This window comes from Pseudophryne corroboree, chromosome 6 (genome assembly GCF_028390025.1).
Source record: "Pseudophryne corroboree isolate aPseCor3 chromosome 6, aPseCor3.hap2, whole genome shotgun sequence".
NCBI lineage: Eukaryota > Metazoa > Chordata > Amphibia > Anura > Myobatrachidae > Pseudophryne > Pseudophryne corroboree.
The window spans coordinates 464,879,533-464,896,694 of NC_086449.1; the positions used below are offsets into that span (position 1 = coordinate 464,879,533).

At 43.0% G+C, this 17,162-nt stretch overlaps 1 protein-coding gene across 1 annotated transcript in view; it reads left to right on the forward strand.

Annotated features, from left to right (window-relative positions):
• Window positions 1-17,162, forward strand: part of LOC134932613 (V-type proton ATPase subunit S1-like) — a 163,382-nt gene that overhangs the window by 63,095 nt on the left and 83,125 nt on the right. Inside the window, exons 4-6 of the mRNA XM_063927180.1 lie at window positions 7,537-7,730; window positions 8,818-8,858; window positions 15,030-15,115. Of these exons, the coding sequence (XP_063783250.1) occupies window positions 7,537-7,730; window positions 8,818-8,858; window positions 15,030-15,115 (321 nt within the window). The remainder of the gene's footprint in view (window positions 1-7,536; window positions 7,731-8,817; window positions 8,859-15,029; window positions 15,116-17,162) is intronic.

The window sequence follows — 17,162 nt, forward strand, 5'->3', positions numbered from 1 at the left end:
TTTAGAAAAAATCACAGCAGAATGTAACTGATCAAAGAGTACAGAAATCAACGGCAAAGGATAGGTGTTTTTGACTGAGATTTTATTCAAGGCTCTAAAATCTATGCATGGTCTAAGCGAGCCATCCTTTTTCTCCACAAAGAAAAAACCAGCACTTAAAGGGGATTTTGATGGTCTAATAAAACCTTTCTGTAAGCTCTCCTGAACATAGTCATTCATAGCCGAAGTTTCTGGCCCGGACAATGCATATAATCTCCCCTTTGGCAATGCGGCACCAGGGATTAGCTCAATAGCACAATCATAAGGCCGATGGGGAGGCAGAATGTCCGCATTGCCTTTGGAGAATACATCGGCAAACTCCTGGTATTCCACAGGAATGAGTTCTGGAATGATAGCTGCTACTCTAACTGGAAACGAAATACATTCCTTAGCACAAAAAGTACCCCATTGTGAAATCTCCCCGGACCGCCAATCAATGGTGGGATTATGAAAGGCCAGCCAAGGGTGACCCAGAACAACTGGAACTGCTGGGCAATGTGTTAGATAGAACTCGATCTTTTCGGAATGTAAAGCTCCTACTGTAAGTACTACGGGAGGTGTACGGTGAGTAATAACCCCGTTGGAAAGCGGACTCCCATCTAAGCCATGCATGGTGACACACCTACCCAATGGTAACTGAGGAATGCCTAAGGCCTTAGCCCAAGTTAAATCCATAAAGTTTCCTGCAGCTCCACTGTCAACAAAAGCCGACACCAAAGAACTGAGGCTGCCAAAGGAAACCTTAACTGGGACTAAAAGAGAGTTATTCGAGGAGATAAGCTGCAGACCTAGGTGAACCCCCTCACAATTCACCTGGTCAAAGCGTTTCCCAACTTGTTCGGACAGTTACGAGCAAAATGTCCCTTACCACCACAGTACAAACAAAGACCGGAATTTTGCCTTCTGGCCCTTTCCTCAGGAGACAGCCGGGAGAGACCCATCTGCATGAGCTCCTCTACGTCTTCTGGAATGGAATAAACACAAGGACTTGACCTTACAGGTGTTCCTCTTTCAGCCCTCCGCTCTCTGAGACGACGATCAATCTTAATAGAAAGCTCCATGAGTTTATCGAGAGTCTCAGGAGCGGGGTACTGGAGGAGACTGTCTTTAATAGACTCTGATAAGCCGAGGTGAAACTGACTGCGCAGGGCTGGGTCATTCCAGCCACAGTCGTTCGACCAACGGCGAAACTCAGTACAATAAACCTCTGCAGGATTTCTTCCTTGTTTGAGAGCGCGCTGCTGACTTTCAGCGGACGCCTCTCTATCTGGGTCATCATACAAAAGCCCTAAAGACCTAAAGAAAGCATCTACTGACAACAACGCAGGATCCTCTGCCCTTAAACCGAACGCCCAGGTCTGAGGATCCCCCTGGAGTAAAGAAATAATAATCCCAACCCGCTGAGATTCAGAACCAGAGGAAGTAGGTCTTAAACGGAAATAAAGTTTACAGGATTCTTTAAAACTAAAAAATTATTTTCTATCGCCAGAAAAACGGTCAGGCAAATGCATCTTTGGTTCAGGGACTACCTTTGGGGAGGCTCGCAAAAGATCTTCCTGCGACCTCACCCGAAGAGAAAGACCCTGAACCATCTGAGTAAGTTCTTGAATCTGATTGACTAAGAGCTGGCCAGGGTTTGGCCCTAAACCTGTCGGATTCATGAGGCCAAAAAATTTTAACAAAAACTGAATGGGAGGAAAAAATTAAAGCCCTGTTTAATTTTAATTTTTTTGTATGGCCGGTAATAATGTTATGATTCCAGCACTCTGGTCTGAGGAGATCTTTTTGCGAGGACCGGAGCACTGGAACGAAATGCTGGGGAAGGGAGCGGGAATGGAAAATAGCCCCTTGCGCCCTAACTCCGTTGTCTCACCCGTGCTGTCGGAAATCCCCTGCGAGACTATGGTTGCTTGAGCCCATGGCAGCCGCGTTTGAAGGGCGGATTATGTCTGCCCAACTCCGATGCCCCCCCAGGTCTTAATGAGAGACAAAGGGAAATCCGAGACAGGGTGATAACAAGGGGCCCTCTGACTAAACAACCAGGCCAGGGGCTACAAGCTAACTTAATACTAGAATATGTGCGGAAACACCGCCAGGGAAAAGGACAACCAAAATATCCACATGTCCACTTCTCCTACCCCGCACCGCCGAGTTCCAGAGAGGACTTGTGGAAGCGGAACCCTCCGCAAATGCTCCAAAAACAGAATATATAAAGATAAAGCGGCTGAGCCGCAACACACGGCAGAGCCGCAACTCACGGAACACCACTCGATATACAAAGGTGATCAGTCAGGACAACTGGGGACCAAACGACTTCCTGGGATGAGATGACAACTCCCGAATACAGGACTTCTGAGGACAGGAATGACCGGATACAGCAGGACTGGAACAGACTCTCAGCAAACCAAAGCAGCATGCAGGAAGCTATTACCGGCGTCTGTGAGAAGTACTGGGAAGGTATTTAACAGGGAGTCCTCCAATCAGCTGCTTAGAGCCTGATTGGGAATAAATGCCGTGCAGCTGCCTTGCTGCACGGCCAGAGGACAAGTGTGTGTGCTTGTTAATTAGGCCCTGCAACGGGGAACGCGGTCCGCCCGTGGCGTCCCCGTTGCTAGGGTCGGTGCGGCTCAGCGCGCCCGGCGTCTAGCGTTGCTAGGGAGCCGGCGGCTGAACGCGCACGGCGTCCCTAGTTGCTAGGCGCCGGGCCGCGCGGACATGCGGACCCCGGCGCCTAACAATTTGTGTGTCTTTGCACTCACAATAGTGGATCATCGCCACGGTCAGTATGTGTCTCAATAGTACACCAATCAGCCATGGAATTAGCATAAAACCACAGTAGTGGATGAATCAAACCCTTTATCTATACAATCAAATACTGCAACATGCACTCTCTGAGGAAGAGCTCCAGAGGGTGAAGACAATTCTCCCGGAGAAAACTAAACTGCAAGATGGCTTTATACATGTAGTGGTATTGCATCATTAAACTCTGGTCAGTAAACACAGAGGACTTCATTCAGAGGACAAAAAACAACAGAGGAAAGCATATTTTCAGTTGGCTGCAGACACAAAATGTGGGCAACTCACAGTCAGTACCGAATTTCCCATTATGCACGTGAGGCACGTGCCTAGGGGCTGCACTTGTTTGGGGACGGCACTTGAAGGCTTGTGTTGGTACTGTAAGCCCACTGTACTATACCATATGCCATCTTGAATAAAGTGTAAACTTATAGGACATACACATACTGCCCCTGTAAGCTGTCCTACTTAGTAATTATGTGTAACAATTTGTTATTATTCTGTTAAATTGGCTATCATCAAATGAAGGCCTATAACCGATCAATAAAAATAATAAAATTAGGCAGGCGAGGGGCGGCCATTACTGTTGTGTCTACGGGTGACCTCCCACGTAAATCTGCCCCTGGTCACGGTAGGTAACATATGTACCTTCCACCTCGTGTAAGCATCAGGAGTAGATGCACCAGGAATACAGTAAGAGGGGTGGCTTGACTTTTTATTACAATAGACATTATACATACACATTACAGGCAGAGAGTGCAGATAGTAAGTACCCAGGCTGTCACAGGAAGTCACAAGTATAATTTGCTTGGAGAAAAAAAGACAAGCACCACCCACCTCTATTTTCTCCCACATTAATTTAGCACCTCCTGGAAAGTGTATATATGATATAAGTGGTATGGTGGTATAGAAAACTTTAGTGAATAAAATTCAAAAGTACAGTATTACAAATTGAGCAGTAGGAGAGATGGTGGTATGGTACCGTATACCGGCCCACCTCAACCACTCTATATAATGTACATAAACAACAAAATCTCAATAGGAATTATATAAACTTGTGTGCTAATCTACCCCTCCTCCAACGCTGACCCACAAAAAAGAAAAAACAATGTCACATTTCTTACGGATCATAAAGCAGTTTTGAAACGTATTTTTAAATTAATCATCATATAGCAAAACTGTTGTGTATGGTCTGTTCATGAAGATATGACCCTTGTGTCACAACGGGCTGAAGATGAAGATCCGACACGTGGGTGTTTGTTGGAGAGGTGGATGCCACAGCAGGAAGGAATTAAGGTGGTGGAATGTAGTTCCTTCTCATGAAACCTGGAGCACTAGAGGAGGCAAATGAAGCCTAGGGAGGCTGAGGAGATATGCCTGGAGGACAAGGCTGCAGATCATCACACATGGCTGAGGCTCACTGAAGAATGAAGACTTAAAGACTGAAGAATGAATGCTTGGCAAATGTGGCTGAAGAACACTGAAGAATGAAGACTGAAGAATAAATGCTTGGCAAACGTGGCTGAAGAACACTGAAGAATGAAGACTGAAGAATGAATGCTTGGCAAATGTGGCTGAAGAAGACTGAAGAATGAAGACTGAAGAATGAATGCTTCACAAACATGGCTGAAGAACACTGAAGAATGAATGCTTGACTGACGAGCACTGCTGCAGACCTGGGAACCCCTCTACAGTCACAGAGTACCTGAGGTCGCTGCTTGGAGGGCGGATAGACGCGGTAAACGGAACTGGAAGGACGGTCGGCAAGAGTACAGTGGCAGTTTACAGGGAAGACTCAGAGAGTGGAGCTGGAGACCGTTGGAGCCCAAGAAACAACCACAGGAATTTCCTGAGGGTGCACAGAGCTACAGCTTCTGCTCTTGGCAGTAACTTGAAGCACTGGCAGTGTTAGAGTCTGTGCTGTCCCCTCTTAAAAGAGGAAGCTGCCTGGGATTGACTGAATAAAACCACCGAGACCAACATGGCGGCCCCCACTACAGCAGATACACAAGGGCTTGCTCCCTCACTTGCCCAGTGACCCATCTCTGGTACTCCAGAGCCCGCACCAGTCACTGCCGCCAGACCCATCGCATCTCACCTCGGCCGCGACCAGCTCCCTGACACTGCAGCATGCCAGCCACTGAACGGGCAAGCCCCGGACCCTGATACTGGAGGTAAGCCACGGCCTCTGACAGTGTGTAGTCATTAAATCAAAATTGTTAATGTCAACATGTACGATATGTTGACAACGTTGATATTGTGCATGTTGACATAACATTTAGAACTCTAACCAAGGCCTAACCCCTATCCCTGACTGCAGCCTAACCCCTGTAATGTTGACAGTATGACCACATTATGAAAGTCGACATTCAACATACTGGAATTGAAATTCTGAATGTTGACATTTTGTATATACCCACAATTGTGGAGGAGTTACAGTATATTGCATAAAAGATTTTAACTGGGATATCCAGGTAAGTTAACAAGCCCCCTATACATTTTACATTTACCAACTATAGTGATTCTTTTTTTTTTTTATTAATTTGTGCTCACCTAGCAGTCATTGGAAGAAGATGGGGTAAGGCTGGCTTTTTAGTACATATTTCCTGACTGTTTTATTGACTGTAATGTAATATATTTACACTGCTCAAAAAAATAAAGGGAACACTAAAATAACACCTCCTAGATCTGAATGAATGAAATATTCTTATTAAATACTTTGTTCTTTACATAGTTGAATGTGCTGACAACAAAATCACACAAAAATTATCAATGGAAATCAAATTTATTAACCCATGGAGGTCTGGATTTGGAGTCACACTCAAAATTAAAGTGGAAAAACACACTACAGGCTGATCCATCCAACTTTGATGTAATGTCCTTAAAACAAGTCAAAATGAGGCTCAGTAGTGTGTGTGGCCTCCACGTGCCTGTATGACCTCCCTACAATGCCTGGGCATGCTCCTGATGAGGTGGCGGATGGTCTCCTGAGGGATCTCCTCCCAGACCTGGACTAAAGCATCTGCCAACTCCTGGACAGTCTGTGGTGCAATGTGGCGTTGGTGGATGGAGCGAGACATGATGTCCCAGATGTGCTCAATTGGATTCAGGTCTAGGGAACGGGCGGGCCAGTCCATAGCATCAATGCCTTCGTCTTGCAGGAAATGCTGACACACTCCAGCCACATGAGGTCTAGCATTGTCTTGCATTAGGAGGAACCCAGGGCCAACCGCACCAGCATATGGTCTCACAAGGGGTCTGAGGATCTCATCTCGGTACCTAATGGCAGTCAGGCTACCTCTGGCGAGCACTTGGAGGGCTGTGTGGCCCCCCAAAGAAAAGCCACCCCACACCATTACTGACCCACTGCCAAACCGGTCATGCTGGAGGATGTTGCAGGCAGCAGAACGTTCTCCTTGGCGTCTCCAGACTCTGTGACGTCTGTCACATGTGCTCAGTGAGAACCTGCTTTCATCTGTGAAGAGCACAGGGCGCAGTGGCGAATTTGACAATCTTGGTGTTCTCTGGCAAATGCCAAACGTCCTGCACGGTGTTGGGCTGTAAGCACAACCCCCACATGTGGACGTCGGGTCCTCATAGAGTCTGTTTCTGATCGTTTCAGTAGACACATGCACATTTGTGGCTTGCTGGAGGTCATTTTGCAGGGCTCTGGCAGTGCTCCTCCTGTTCCTCCTTGCACAAAGGCGGAGGTAGCAGTCCTGCTGCTGGGTTGTTTCCCTCCTACGGCCTCCTCCACGTCTCCTGATGTACTGGCCTGTCTCCTGGTAGAGCCTCCATGCTCTGGACACTACGCTGACAGACACAGCAAACCTTCTTGCCACAGCTCGCATTAATGTGCCATCCTGGATGAGCTGCACTACCTGAGCCACTTGTGTGGGTTGTAGACTCCGTCTCATGCTACCACTAGAGTGAAAGCACCGCCAGTTTCCAAAAGTGACCAAAACATCAGCCAGAAAGCATAGGAGCTGAGAAGTGGTCTGTGGTCACCACCTGCAGAACAACTCCTTTATTGGGGGTGTCTTGCTAATTGCCTATAATTTCCACCTGTTGTCTATTCCATTTGCACAACAGCATGTGAAATTGATTGTCAATCAGTGTTGCTTCCTAAGTGGACAGTTTGATTTCACAGAAGTGTGACTGACTTGGAGTTACATTGTGTTGTTTAAGTGTTCCCTTTATTTTTTTGAGCAGTGTAAATTGAAAACTAACATTATAAAGTGCATTAACATACAGTACCTCACAATTTATTAGGCAAGCAGAAGGCCTGCATGGAAACGGGAATGCAAACATTTCATATCCTTTTGTCTGTAATGTGACAATGTTGAAACAGTAGTACTAGATTGGCCAGGGGTACATTTTTAATGTGACATGATGATATGATTATTTTGTTACTGTAATTCAATTAGTTATTATTATAGCATGAACAATGCATAATGACTTTCACAACTGAATAAATGATCTCCAGATACCAGTGTTTGCTTGTCATGCATAATTTAAAATACTTGCACTTGGGCCTTTCCATGTTTGACAGCTGACCTTTATATGAAGTAATTTCCTTCACATAATTATTCTATCACTGCATGAATACCCTAGCCATTTATCATGTGCAAAATAAATATTTCAACCATGGAACATGAACTTTCATAGTAGTAGCTTTAATACACTCTGCATCTATTACAGGATATTCTGGATTCCTTTCCAGCCAGCCTTGTTCTGCCTGCCGTGGAGAAGAAGACAATTGCTAATCTGCCTGGTTACCTTAAAAAACAAACTAATTGGAATATAATCAATATTGACTCTTTAAATGTATCTTTAATTGAATTGGATTACACTGAACAAAACCTAATCATAGTAAGACTACAGTCTATCCCAAGGTACAGTAATTGCTGGTAATTCATCAATGTTACAGGAAGGGATATAGTCAAAATTTTGTAGGCCCCATAGCAACATACTGAAGGGGCCCCTGTCCCAAAGCTTCTTGAAAGACACCTCTTCACAGCATTTATTAATTTTATGCCCCACTATAGTGCCCTGGTTAATTTTCTGTACCATAATGATGCCCTAGTTAATATTATGCCACATAGTGGTGCTCTAGTTTAATTTATGAACCATCATAGCTCCCTAGTTTACATGATGTCACATTGTAGGACTGCCAGCACCACACATTATGCAACACAGTACCCCCAATTTACTCTATGACAGACAGTGTCCCCAGTTCAAAGTATGCCACATAACAGTGCCCTAGTTCTTATTATATAACATTACAGTGCCCCAGTTCTTATTATGTAACATGATATTGCCCTCCACATTACAATAAACAGATTAGATTATGACACATTACAGTGGCCTCCAGTACATATTGTGCCACATTACAGTGCCCCCCCCCCCCCCTACCATTCTAACATCCCCTACACACTCCTCTCACTGAAAATGTAATGTCACACAAATCAGGCAGGTAATGGATCAGACCCAGTTGCTTAGCAGGCAAATTAGAGAAATTGGTGTACAACTTTATAACCTGGGTCCATTCCCCCTACGCCTCTGGGACCCATAGCAATGATAGCCCTTGCACCAACTATAGTTACAACAATGGTTACAGATCTTTCTTGTCAGTCTTTCTCCCTTACCTACAGTACACTCTTTGCTAAGATAATAAGAATATTTATTAATAACTGTGGTCTTCCCCCTAAAATTATGATGACTTAATATAGCCTTAGAATTTAAAGTAGGGTGCATAAAGTTCCATATATACTAATGTATAGGATACACACATTACGATTTATTAGTGGGGATGAGCAGACATACATCTTTAAAGTTTTTTTTGAGAGCATACATTACAGTTTCTAAAATTCCTATTTTGTATTTTATGATTTAATATATTTGTAAATGCATGTAATAAAATAACTGGACACATACAATGTACAATTACTATGTTGACATACAAATTTTACTTCTATGCAGATCAGACATAATATCGGCTGCAAAGATCTTCTCAGAGAATGGTGAGCAAATCTAATATAAAGATAAAAGTTTATAAAAAAAAATGTATATATTATGACCGACTCCAGGCTTATGCAAAAACAACAAATACCTTTTATTAAGGTAGCTCAAAAACAAAGATATACATAAACAAAGATCACTGTCTTCAGTATAAACTGCCAGGGAGGTTAAGCCCTGCCTCACTCCCTCTTACTTAATAACACTAGTGGCCCAGCCCTCCGGATCCCACTGCCCCTGGCAGGCCTATCACCTGGACACTAACTGCCTTTAGAAGCCCTGACTCATGGGAGAAACTCTGCTTTAAACCCAGCACCCAGGTGCTGGCTTATGAAGCAGATTCTTGGGCTAAGAAGCATATATACGACCTGGTCTGGGCCAAATGGATGGGAACCTGGTCCATCCACACTTCCCATCCACCCCAGGACCCTGTGTGTAGCTTACAGGTGGCAAAGTACCTCTCCTGCCACATACCCTTTCCCTCAGCTTTTCGTAGCTCAGAAAAGCAGCATGTGACATTGGCAAGGTTTCACCTTTGCCAATTATTTTGGGCTGACAAATCTTGGAACATAACTTGGGCCCATACACCTGGGTCCCAAGTTCCTCTCCCAAGTACACGTCCGAGGCCCTTTTAACAGGCCTTGGAATCTATTTCCATTAAAGGTTGGTGGCACCGACTCCACTGTGCCACCTTCTTTTTCCCTCCACTTTGGCATAGTGGCCAAAGTGGTCATTTTAATGGACAACTTCCTGTTGCCCACTAAACTTCCACTTCTCTTCACCTTTCCACCTTTATGGATGTTTCCCTTATTGGGCTCGGATGTACTGGCTACTGAGGAAGTTGCTTAATTTTTTTCTGGGTGTTTGCGACACCTCAGATTAACCAACTCTGGACTGGGGAAGGTTTTTACATTCACTCTGGGCCTAGTAGTCACCACGGCCCTCACTGGTCTTGGCCTATATGGACAATTCCACCTTTTATGGCCAAGCTCTTGGCACCGGTAACACCTAGTCTCTGCCCTGACTTTAATTGTTCTGAGGTCATTATCCAACTTTGCCCCCACCCTTTCCCTCAGAGTGAGGCATTGGTCCCGAGTCTCAGAAAGTTCTTTCATGTGTTGAACTTTTAGTGCTTCCTTCAGTCTTTCCAGCTTTGATAACATTTCCTTCATTAACGTGACTGCTTCGTCCTCCGATATCCCATCTTTGACCCTAGTCACCGACTCCTGCCATGCTATGACTGGCACATAACCTATTTTGAGTCTCTTGTCCAGGTCTCTTATTCGACTCCATAGTTTAGGAATCTCCTTCACTGTTTCTTTTAGCTGGCTGTTACTTAGGCCCAGCTTTTGGAACTCTCCTCTCAAGTTTTCCAGCTCTCGTGTCTCATATAGAGATCTCTTCCTGGGTAGAGCAACATCGGAAATGGGACTCTGCTCCGATTCCTCTGAGACAGGTTCTTGCTCCTTACTTAGTGTGTCCTTTATGAACTGTCCCAGTTCAGCACTTGAATCTTGAGCCTCACATGGTGGATCATGCTGGGGTGCAAAAACCCCAAGATCAAAATCTTGCACCTTATCCTCCTCATACATGAAGGGAACCCCTTCAGAAGCAAGTTCCTGGATGACTTTGGAAGTGGACTCCTGTATTGCAACTAGCTTAGCCATGACTAGCTCACGTAGGCGAGACACCGCCAAAGGTACAGTCTTTGTCTGTGATTCATCAGAGAAAGTCTCACATGTGCACTGGATATCCAGAACCGGGGGCTTCTGAACCTGTGATGTCCCATCAGGGATTGACTTCTGAACATATATCGCGTCAACAGGAGAAGGATCCTGGGTTTCCAAGACCTCAACAGAAGCAATCTCCAGCTCAGATAAGACTTCCTGTTCTACGATGGGCTCTTGAGTAGTCATGAAATTGCCATAAGTCCAGGTAGATTCCTGGGGTTCATCATTCTGCCACAGATCCAGCAGATTAGAGGATTCTTGTTTTGGAAGTGGATGATCACTTGACATCAAGTCAACCTCTCCCAGCTCCATTACCGCTTCCTCCTCACTCCCTGTCAATGGAGGAGCAGCCGGGAGTCCCACATCCTCATCTCGTGTCTCCATAAACACATCTTCTGTGAGCCCCTGTGGCTGCCATGCTCCATCTTGAACAAGTTCCACTGAACTCAGGGCTTTGTTCCACTCTTCACCCAAACTACAACGTTCTTTTTCTGGAGAATGAGGTGGTCCTGCTTTGGAGGAATTTCTCAATGCCATCCTAGGGGTTAACAACAAAACACTGCCTTCTGATGTGGCTCTCCCTTGCTGCTTGAAAAATTCCTGTGGATTTTCTGTGCGCTGCGCAATAATGACTGCAGCTTCCTCCATGCTCTGGAATGGCAATACTAACTGAATGGACATTAGTGCCTGTAAATGCTCTACCTCTGAGGAAGGGCCCTCATTTCCACTTTCCAGGCAGATGGCCTTATTAGTGGCATAGCAGGGAGCCTTCCGGGCCTTAGGCAATGGCAGCTCTGGCTCAACTTTCCTGTTCCTTCTGGCTGGAACAGGGAATCCAGTATAGCTGGGTTCCACTACAGTATGGTACCATTCTTCCAGTGACCGGAACCACCATTGGCGTCATTTCCCCTGAAGATGGCATCTCTATTTTGGCTGATAATACCTCTGACCCCACATTCGGATTAACGTCTTCAGCAATTGGTGTAGCTACACCTGTCTCTGAACTGAAACTAGGCATAGCCAACGGTTTCAGCTTAGAAAACTCCTCCTGAAGCTCCACCAAGTCTTGCGAAAGAGCCTTATTGGCCAGCATCAAACTCCCATATCGTGTCTGGTCACAGGACATTTCCTCTAATAGTCCTTGGCTATGTACTGCAAAGTTTTCAGATCTGGGTTTAGCCTTTGCCAAGGTTTTCTGCAACTCTGACACCTGGCCTGAGAGCTTGACAATCTCTTCTCTACTCCTTCCCAATTTGGTCAGAGAGTCAGACAAAAGAGATTCCTTCTCCTCCAACTTTTGCGTTAAGGTGTTCACCTGCTCTTGAAGGAAATCCCATTTTTCCTTAAGTTCTTCTAGCTCCTGGTTCTTTAATTGGACATTGCTTTCAAGGTCACTTATCGTGTGACACCAAAAAAAAGGTTCCATGCTAAAATCTTCCCCAAGATCTGGATTACTCCCCAATAAGCTCTCCACTTCACTCTCCAACTGTGGGGCTTTAATAGGGTCACTTAAGTTCCTGACCTGAGGGGTTAGAGCTGTCACTCCTTTTGTTTTTTTAGCATGAATTCTCTTTTTGTTAACCATTTGAAGATACACTTCAGAATATGCTGCATATCTGAAAATCTTTATTCACACTGTTAACTTTGAAAACTGTAAGTGAAAGGGAAAATAAAAAATCCTTTTTTCTTTTTAGCACAGATTAAGCTTTTAACAAAGCACTGAAAGGTAGCATGTACATAGTGGTCCCAAATACCTTACACTGGTAGTGCAAATAAATAACGTTTCCCTTCAGGCTTTTAAAACTAGAACTCAGGGATTGCTGGGACACATAGTGCCACAAAATTTATCTTTTTAAATAGAACCACATTTATAAAAGGTTTCAACTTTGCTTGCATGGTCTTAATGAGCTAGTTAACAGGGACACCAGACTCCCATTACTAGATTTTGCAGGCACAGGTAAAAATAAGCTTGGAAAAGAAATTCAGTCATAAATTATCAGCTGCTTGCAACCCCTTAGAGCAAATCAGCACAGCTACTTTCAATGAATGGTGCAAAGCATATAAGACATAACAGGCCAGGCAAACTGTTTAACCTCTTTGCACCAAAATCAAACACATTCAGTTTAAACAAAACATATCATTATTTTTACCCCGTGGTGTTGGTTTTAACCACTACTCACAACACCCTTGGTCTGGTACTGATGCCCTCGAGTTCAGCTTGGTCTGGAGTTCGCTGGTATGTGTGCAGCTACCTTGCGGCTGTTAGGTCCTCTGCCACGTGTGACACGACTAGCAGAAGGGTCCCTGTTTGGGTGCCATTTGTAACAGGAGTCTTGCTAGAATGCACTCTGCTACAAAATTTCCACCAATGACCGACTCCAGGCTTGTGCAAAAACAACAAATACCTTTTATTCAGGTAGCTCAAAAACAAAGATACACATAAAAGAAAGATCACTGTCTTTAGTATAAACTACCAGGGAGGTTAGGCCCTGCCTCACTCCCACTTACTTAATAAGGAACCGTTCAGGTCCCGGCATCCTGACACTAGTGGCCCAGCCCACCGGATCCCACTGTCCCTAGCAGGCCTATCACCTGGACACTAACTGCCTTTAGGAGCCCTGACTCATGGGAGAAACTCTGCTTTAAACCCAGCACCCAGATGCTGGCTGATGAAGCAGCTTCTTGGGCTAAGAAGCATATATACGACCTGGTCTGGGCCAAATGGATGGGAACCTGGTCCATCCACACTTCCCATCCACCCCAAGGACCCTGTGTGTAGCTTACAGGTGGCAAAGTACCTCTCCCGCCACTATATATATATATATATATATAATTGTCTGCAAACCAAGAAAGTGAAGCCATTTAGATATATCATGCTACAGTATATTCCTTTCTCCTTCAATGATATTCTATGAAACATACTATTTTGCACATAACATATGTTTTATACAGTATGGCAGAACAGGGACTGCTAGAACTGTTAACAATCTATTAATGAATGCATTTATATATAGCCCATGCACTGACACTTTAGTAGTTATTAGCAGTGTACAAATGACAAGTAGAGCTTTCAATAAAGATTGTTCTGTGCTGAAAAGCAAAGGTCAGTGACATTCTTGGTAGCTATATCTACAGATGTCACTTTATTTCCAAGGAATGTAAATAATGTATCATTGTCTCTAAGGCATCAGAATGCTATAATGAGGACACATCTTTTTGAGTTGTAACATTTTTACAGAGTGTTATCAACACGAAACATAAATAGAGCTGATATTCAGTAAATTACATCGACTGAGTAGTAACGCAATGTAATGTTTTATAACTTGTCAAAGTTCAACTACATATATAGTATTCACTTTATTTTCTAACACAAGTGCATATTTATTAGTTGTTATACTTAAATAAACCCCAACAATAATCACAGTGTTTCTTTTTATAGTACTGACAATTCCTGCAGTGATTCGTAGCTGTACAGTAAAATGTGTTATTCAGTTACCATAGAATTGTTACCTTGCACAATGTTATCTAGTTATTTAAAGTATTCAAAAGGTGACATGTAAAGAAAAATAGAGAAAGAGAGAGAAATGGAGAGGGGGAGAGGTAAGAAGAGAGAGGTAGAGGAGGGGAGAGGGTAACAATAGTTACTAAATTTACAAAATATATGCAATTTTTTTGTCAATAAACATGAAGAAATACAATGAAAGGCAAGCGGCAACAGAGAAAATTAACATAAAAAACAGAACATACTAAAATGACACTTACTGTATGTATTCAAAGTTTTATCAGAAAACGTGTTTGGCAAAAAAAAATATAATGCCTGAAGTGAACAATAATGTATCTGCGGTCCATCACTCTGAGGCCCTTAAATTTGACATGAACATCTGGTAACATTTTCATTGAAGGTATGGCACTGATTGCCATCATGAGTATGTCTCTGGGCACATGGCAAATGCCCACACATACAGAGGTGTAGTATTCACCAGATGTTTTAATGACTGTCTTAATTCTTACTACACTTATAAAAGCACTTTCTCCCTCGTTGCTAGAAACTCAGTGTGCAAGGCCTAAAGTGGTACCCTACTTTGCCATGCACCAAGTACCATACAGAACTGGATTAGTGCGGTAAATACTAAATAATTTTTTTTTATGAATTTCCTACATGCTCTACAAAATGGATAGCCTGAGACAGGTGTGCCAGTTTATTTTAATAAAGGGGCATCATTGAACAGTACGCAACGCTCTCCACTTTGAAACACATTTTCACTGTAGCACAAACAAGGGTTGCAATTGTAGTATCAGTGGAAATCAGATCATTATACATAATTACTAATGACATCCGCAATGTTATTTATTTACTGTGCAAATAAATGTATGTATTGGTTTTTAACTTTAGTTCTCTTTGAATCTATCTAAGCAAATTAATCTATATAGCATTCTCATTAATAGATAATCATATTGGAAGAATCACCCAAGAAATGAAGGATAGAGGCATTCCTTTTACTGCAATTTACACAGGAATGAAACCTTCTAATGTAAGTAATAAACACAATTTTTAAAATGTTTAGTGAGAGATTTTCATTTCTGAGATAGTCTGCATTTTCCATGCAACGTATTCCAATTGAGATGGAATTACTAAGTCTTCTCCAAAGTTTACTGTACATAGCAGATAATATGATTAAGATTTACTTGTAGTTGTATGTACTGTATATCAGAGCATCATCCTTGCCAATATGGTGCTAATAAATTGATGCTTTGGGATTTGTGAGAGGATGGGATCATATATTATTCATGTTCCGAAATACGCGGAGATCTGTGAAAGATCAATTCAGATTCATTAACAGTACCATACTAGTACAACACTGATTTACAATACCTACATGAAAGGGATCTGGCGGAGGCATACTTATTCATTACCTTAGTACGTTATATTATCTCCAGTATCTAATTACAGGATAAAGCAGATGGAAACACAATTAGAGATGTGCATGTACTAATCTTCAAAATGAAGTGACTTTGTATATAGGTTCATAGCTCTAATACAGCACCGATGCCACCAGCACAACAGTGTATAGCTTCTTATACCTAGCTCTCTTCTTCCATGGATCACATGCTGAACTTTGGGAATGAGCAAGGCGCCATTAGTATATTCCTTATAGACAGCACAATGAATAAAATATCACATTAAGCAGAACACACAACACTACATATATAGAATATAATAGAAATCCTACATGTTCTGGTAAAATCTTAGGCAGGAAATCCCAGTGTTTCCCCTTGCCTCCTCTGTATCTGATTAGAACCAGTAATGAGTGCTAGGATAGGCATGACACTGTACCCCTGCATCTGAGCTCTAAAGTCAGATTTCCGTCATATTTGTTGTTTGTAGTGCAGTTGAGCTATCTCAATATGGAGTCATGTGTTGTCCCAAAGCGACAGTACATACTCACAATACATGACTCTCAGCTACATAGCAAATGTAAAGATTCTTAGCGCACCACCTTTCCTCTGTTCCACCATTTATTACACCTTTTGACCCCAATACTACATCCCCTTGTCACATATTCCCCCATTCTTCTTCCCATTTTTCTTTATTTGTATCTAGATAAGTATTATCTAGGTATGTCCCATTGTCACGTCATATGACAATGGGAGGAAGGGTGCATATCATATTGGACAAAGATAGAATGGTGGTGGAACATTTGTGACAATAGGACAGACGGAATATGGGATGTGACAGATTCAGGAGAGTGAACAAAGTGTTCTAAGATTTCTCCCACCACATTTTGCAGCTTTGACTGATTACTGCTGCTGGGCACCAAGGTCTGCTGCTGTTTGGCCAAATCCTGGATTATTTCTACACACCCGGTTTTATAGGATTGCTTTTCATTGCAAGTGAAGTGTTTAGGATGAAATCACATCCCCATGAAAATTGTTCAGAACACATATTATATTTCAGGAAATGTATATTACACTGTAGTCGATTTACGGAAATGTGTTTGTTTCCACACACATAACAAAGCAAGTATACAATGAACACTAATTTATGGATTGATGAAGTAGAATAGAAGTCCACTGTTCAAATGATTTGTACATTATGTCAGTAGCATGAAACAACATCTCTTGATCTCAATTGCTTGTGATGCAACTATTTATCTATTACATGTATGCTGGGATAGGCTGGAAATAAGCGTAAGCATTTTAAAAGAATGGTTTTGTGTATAAAAGAAAACTCTAGAAGCACTTGGGTGGTCAAGTCAACTCCTGAGAATTGATTACTTACATGTGACTAACTGAGAAGAATGTCTTAGCTTAAAAGTTTTAACAAAATGATAACTTATAATTACTGGTAGTAGAAAGGCCACAGACCCCTTATTATTAGTACAAATCATTACAACACAACTTATTATGAATCATGTATACAATACTTGCCTACTGTCCCAGCTTTCAGAGTGTTCGCCCTAACACCCAGTAGAGCAGGCCACCCTTCGGCATCAGTAGGGAAGTGGGCAGGTCTTGATGATAATTTCCAGCAAGTGATGCTATCAAGAACCCTCCCACAATCACACACTGCATGATTTG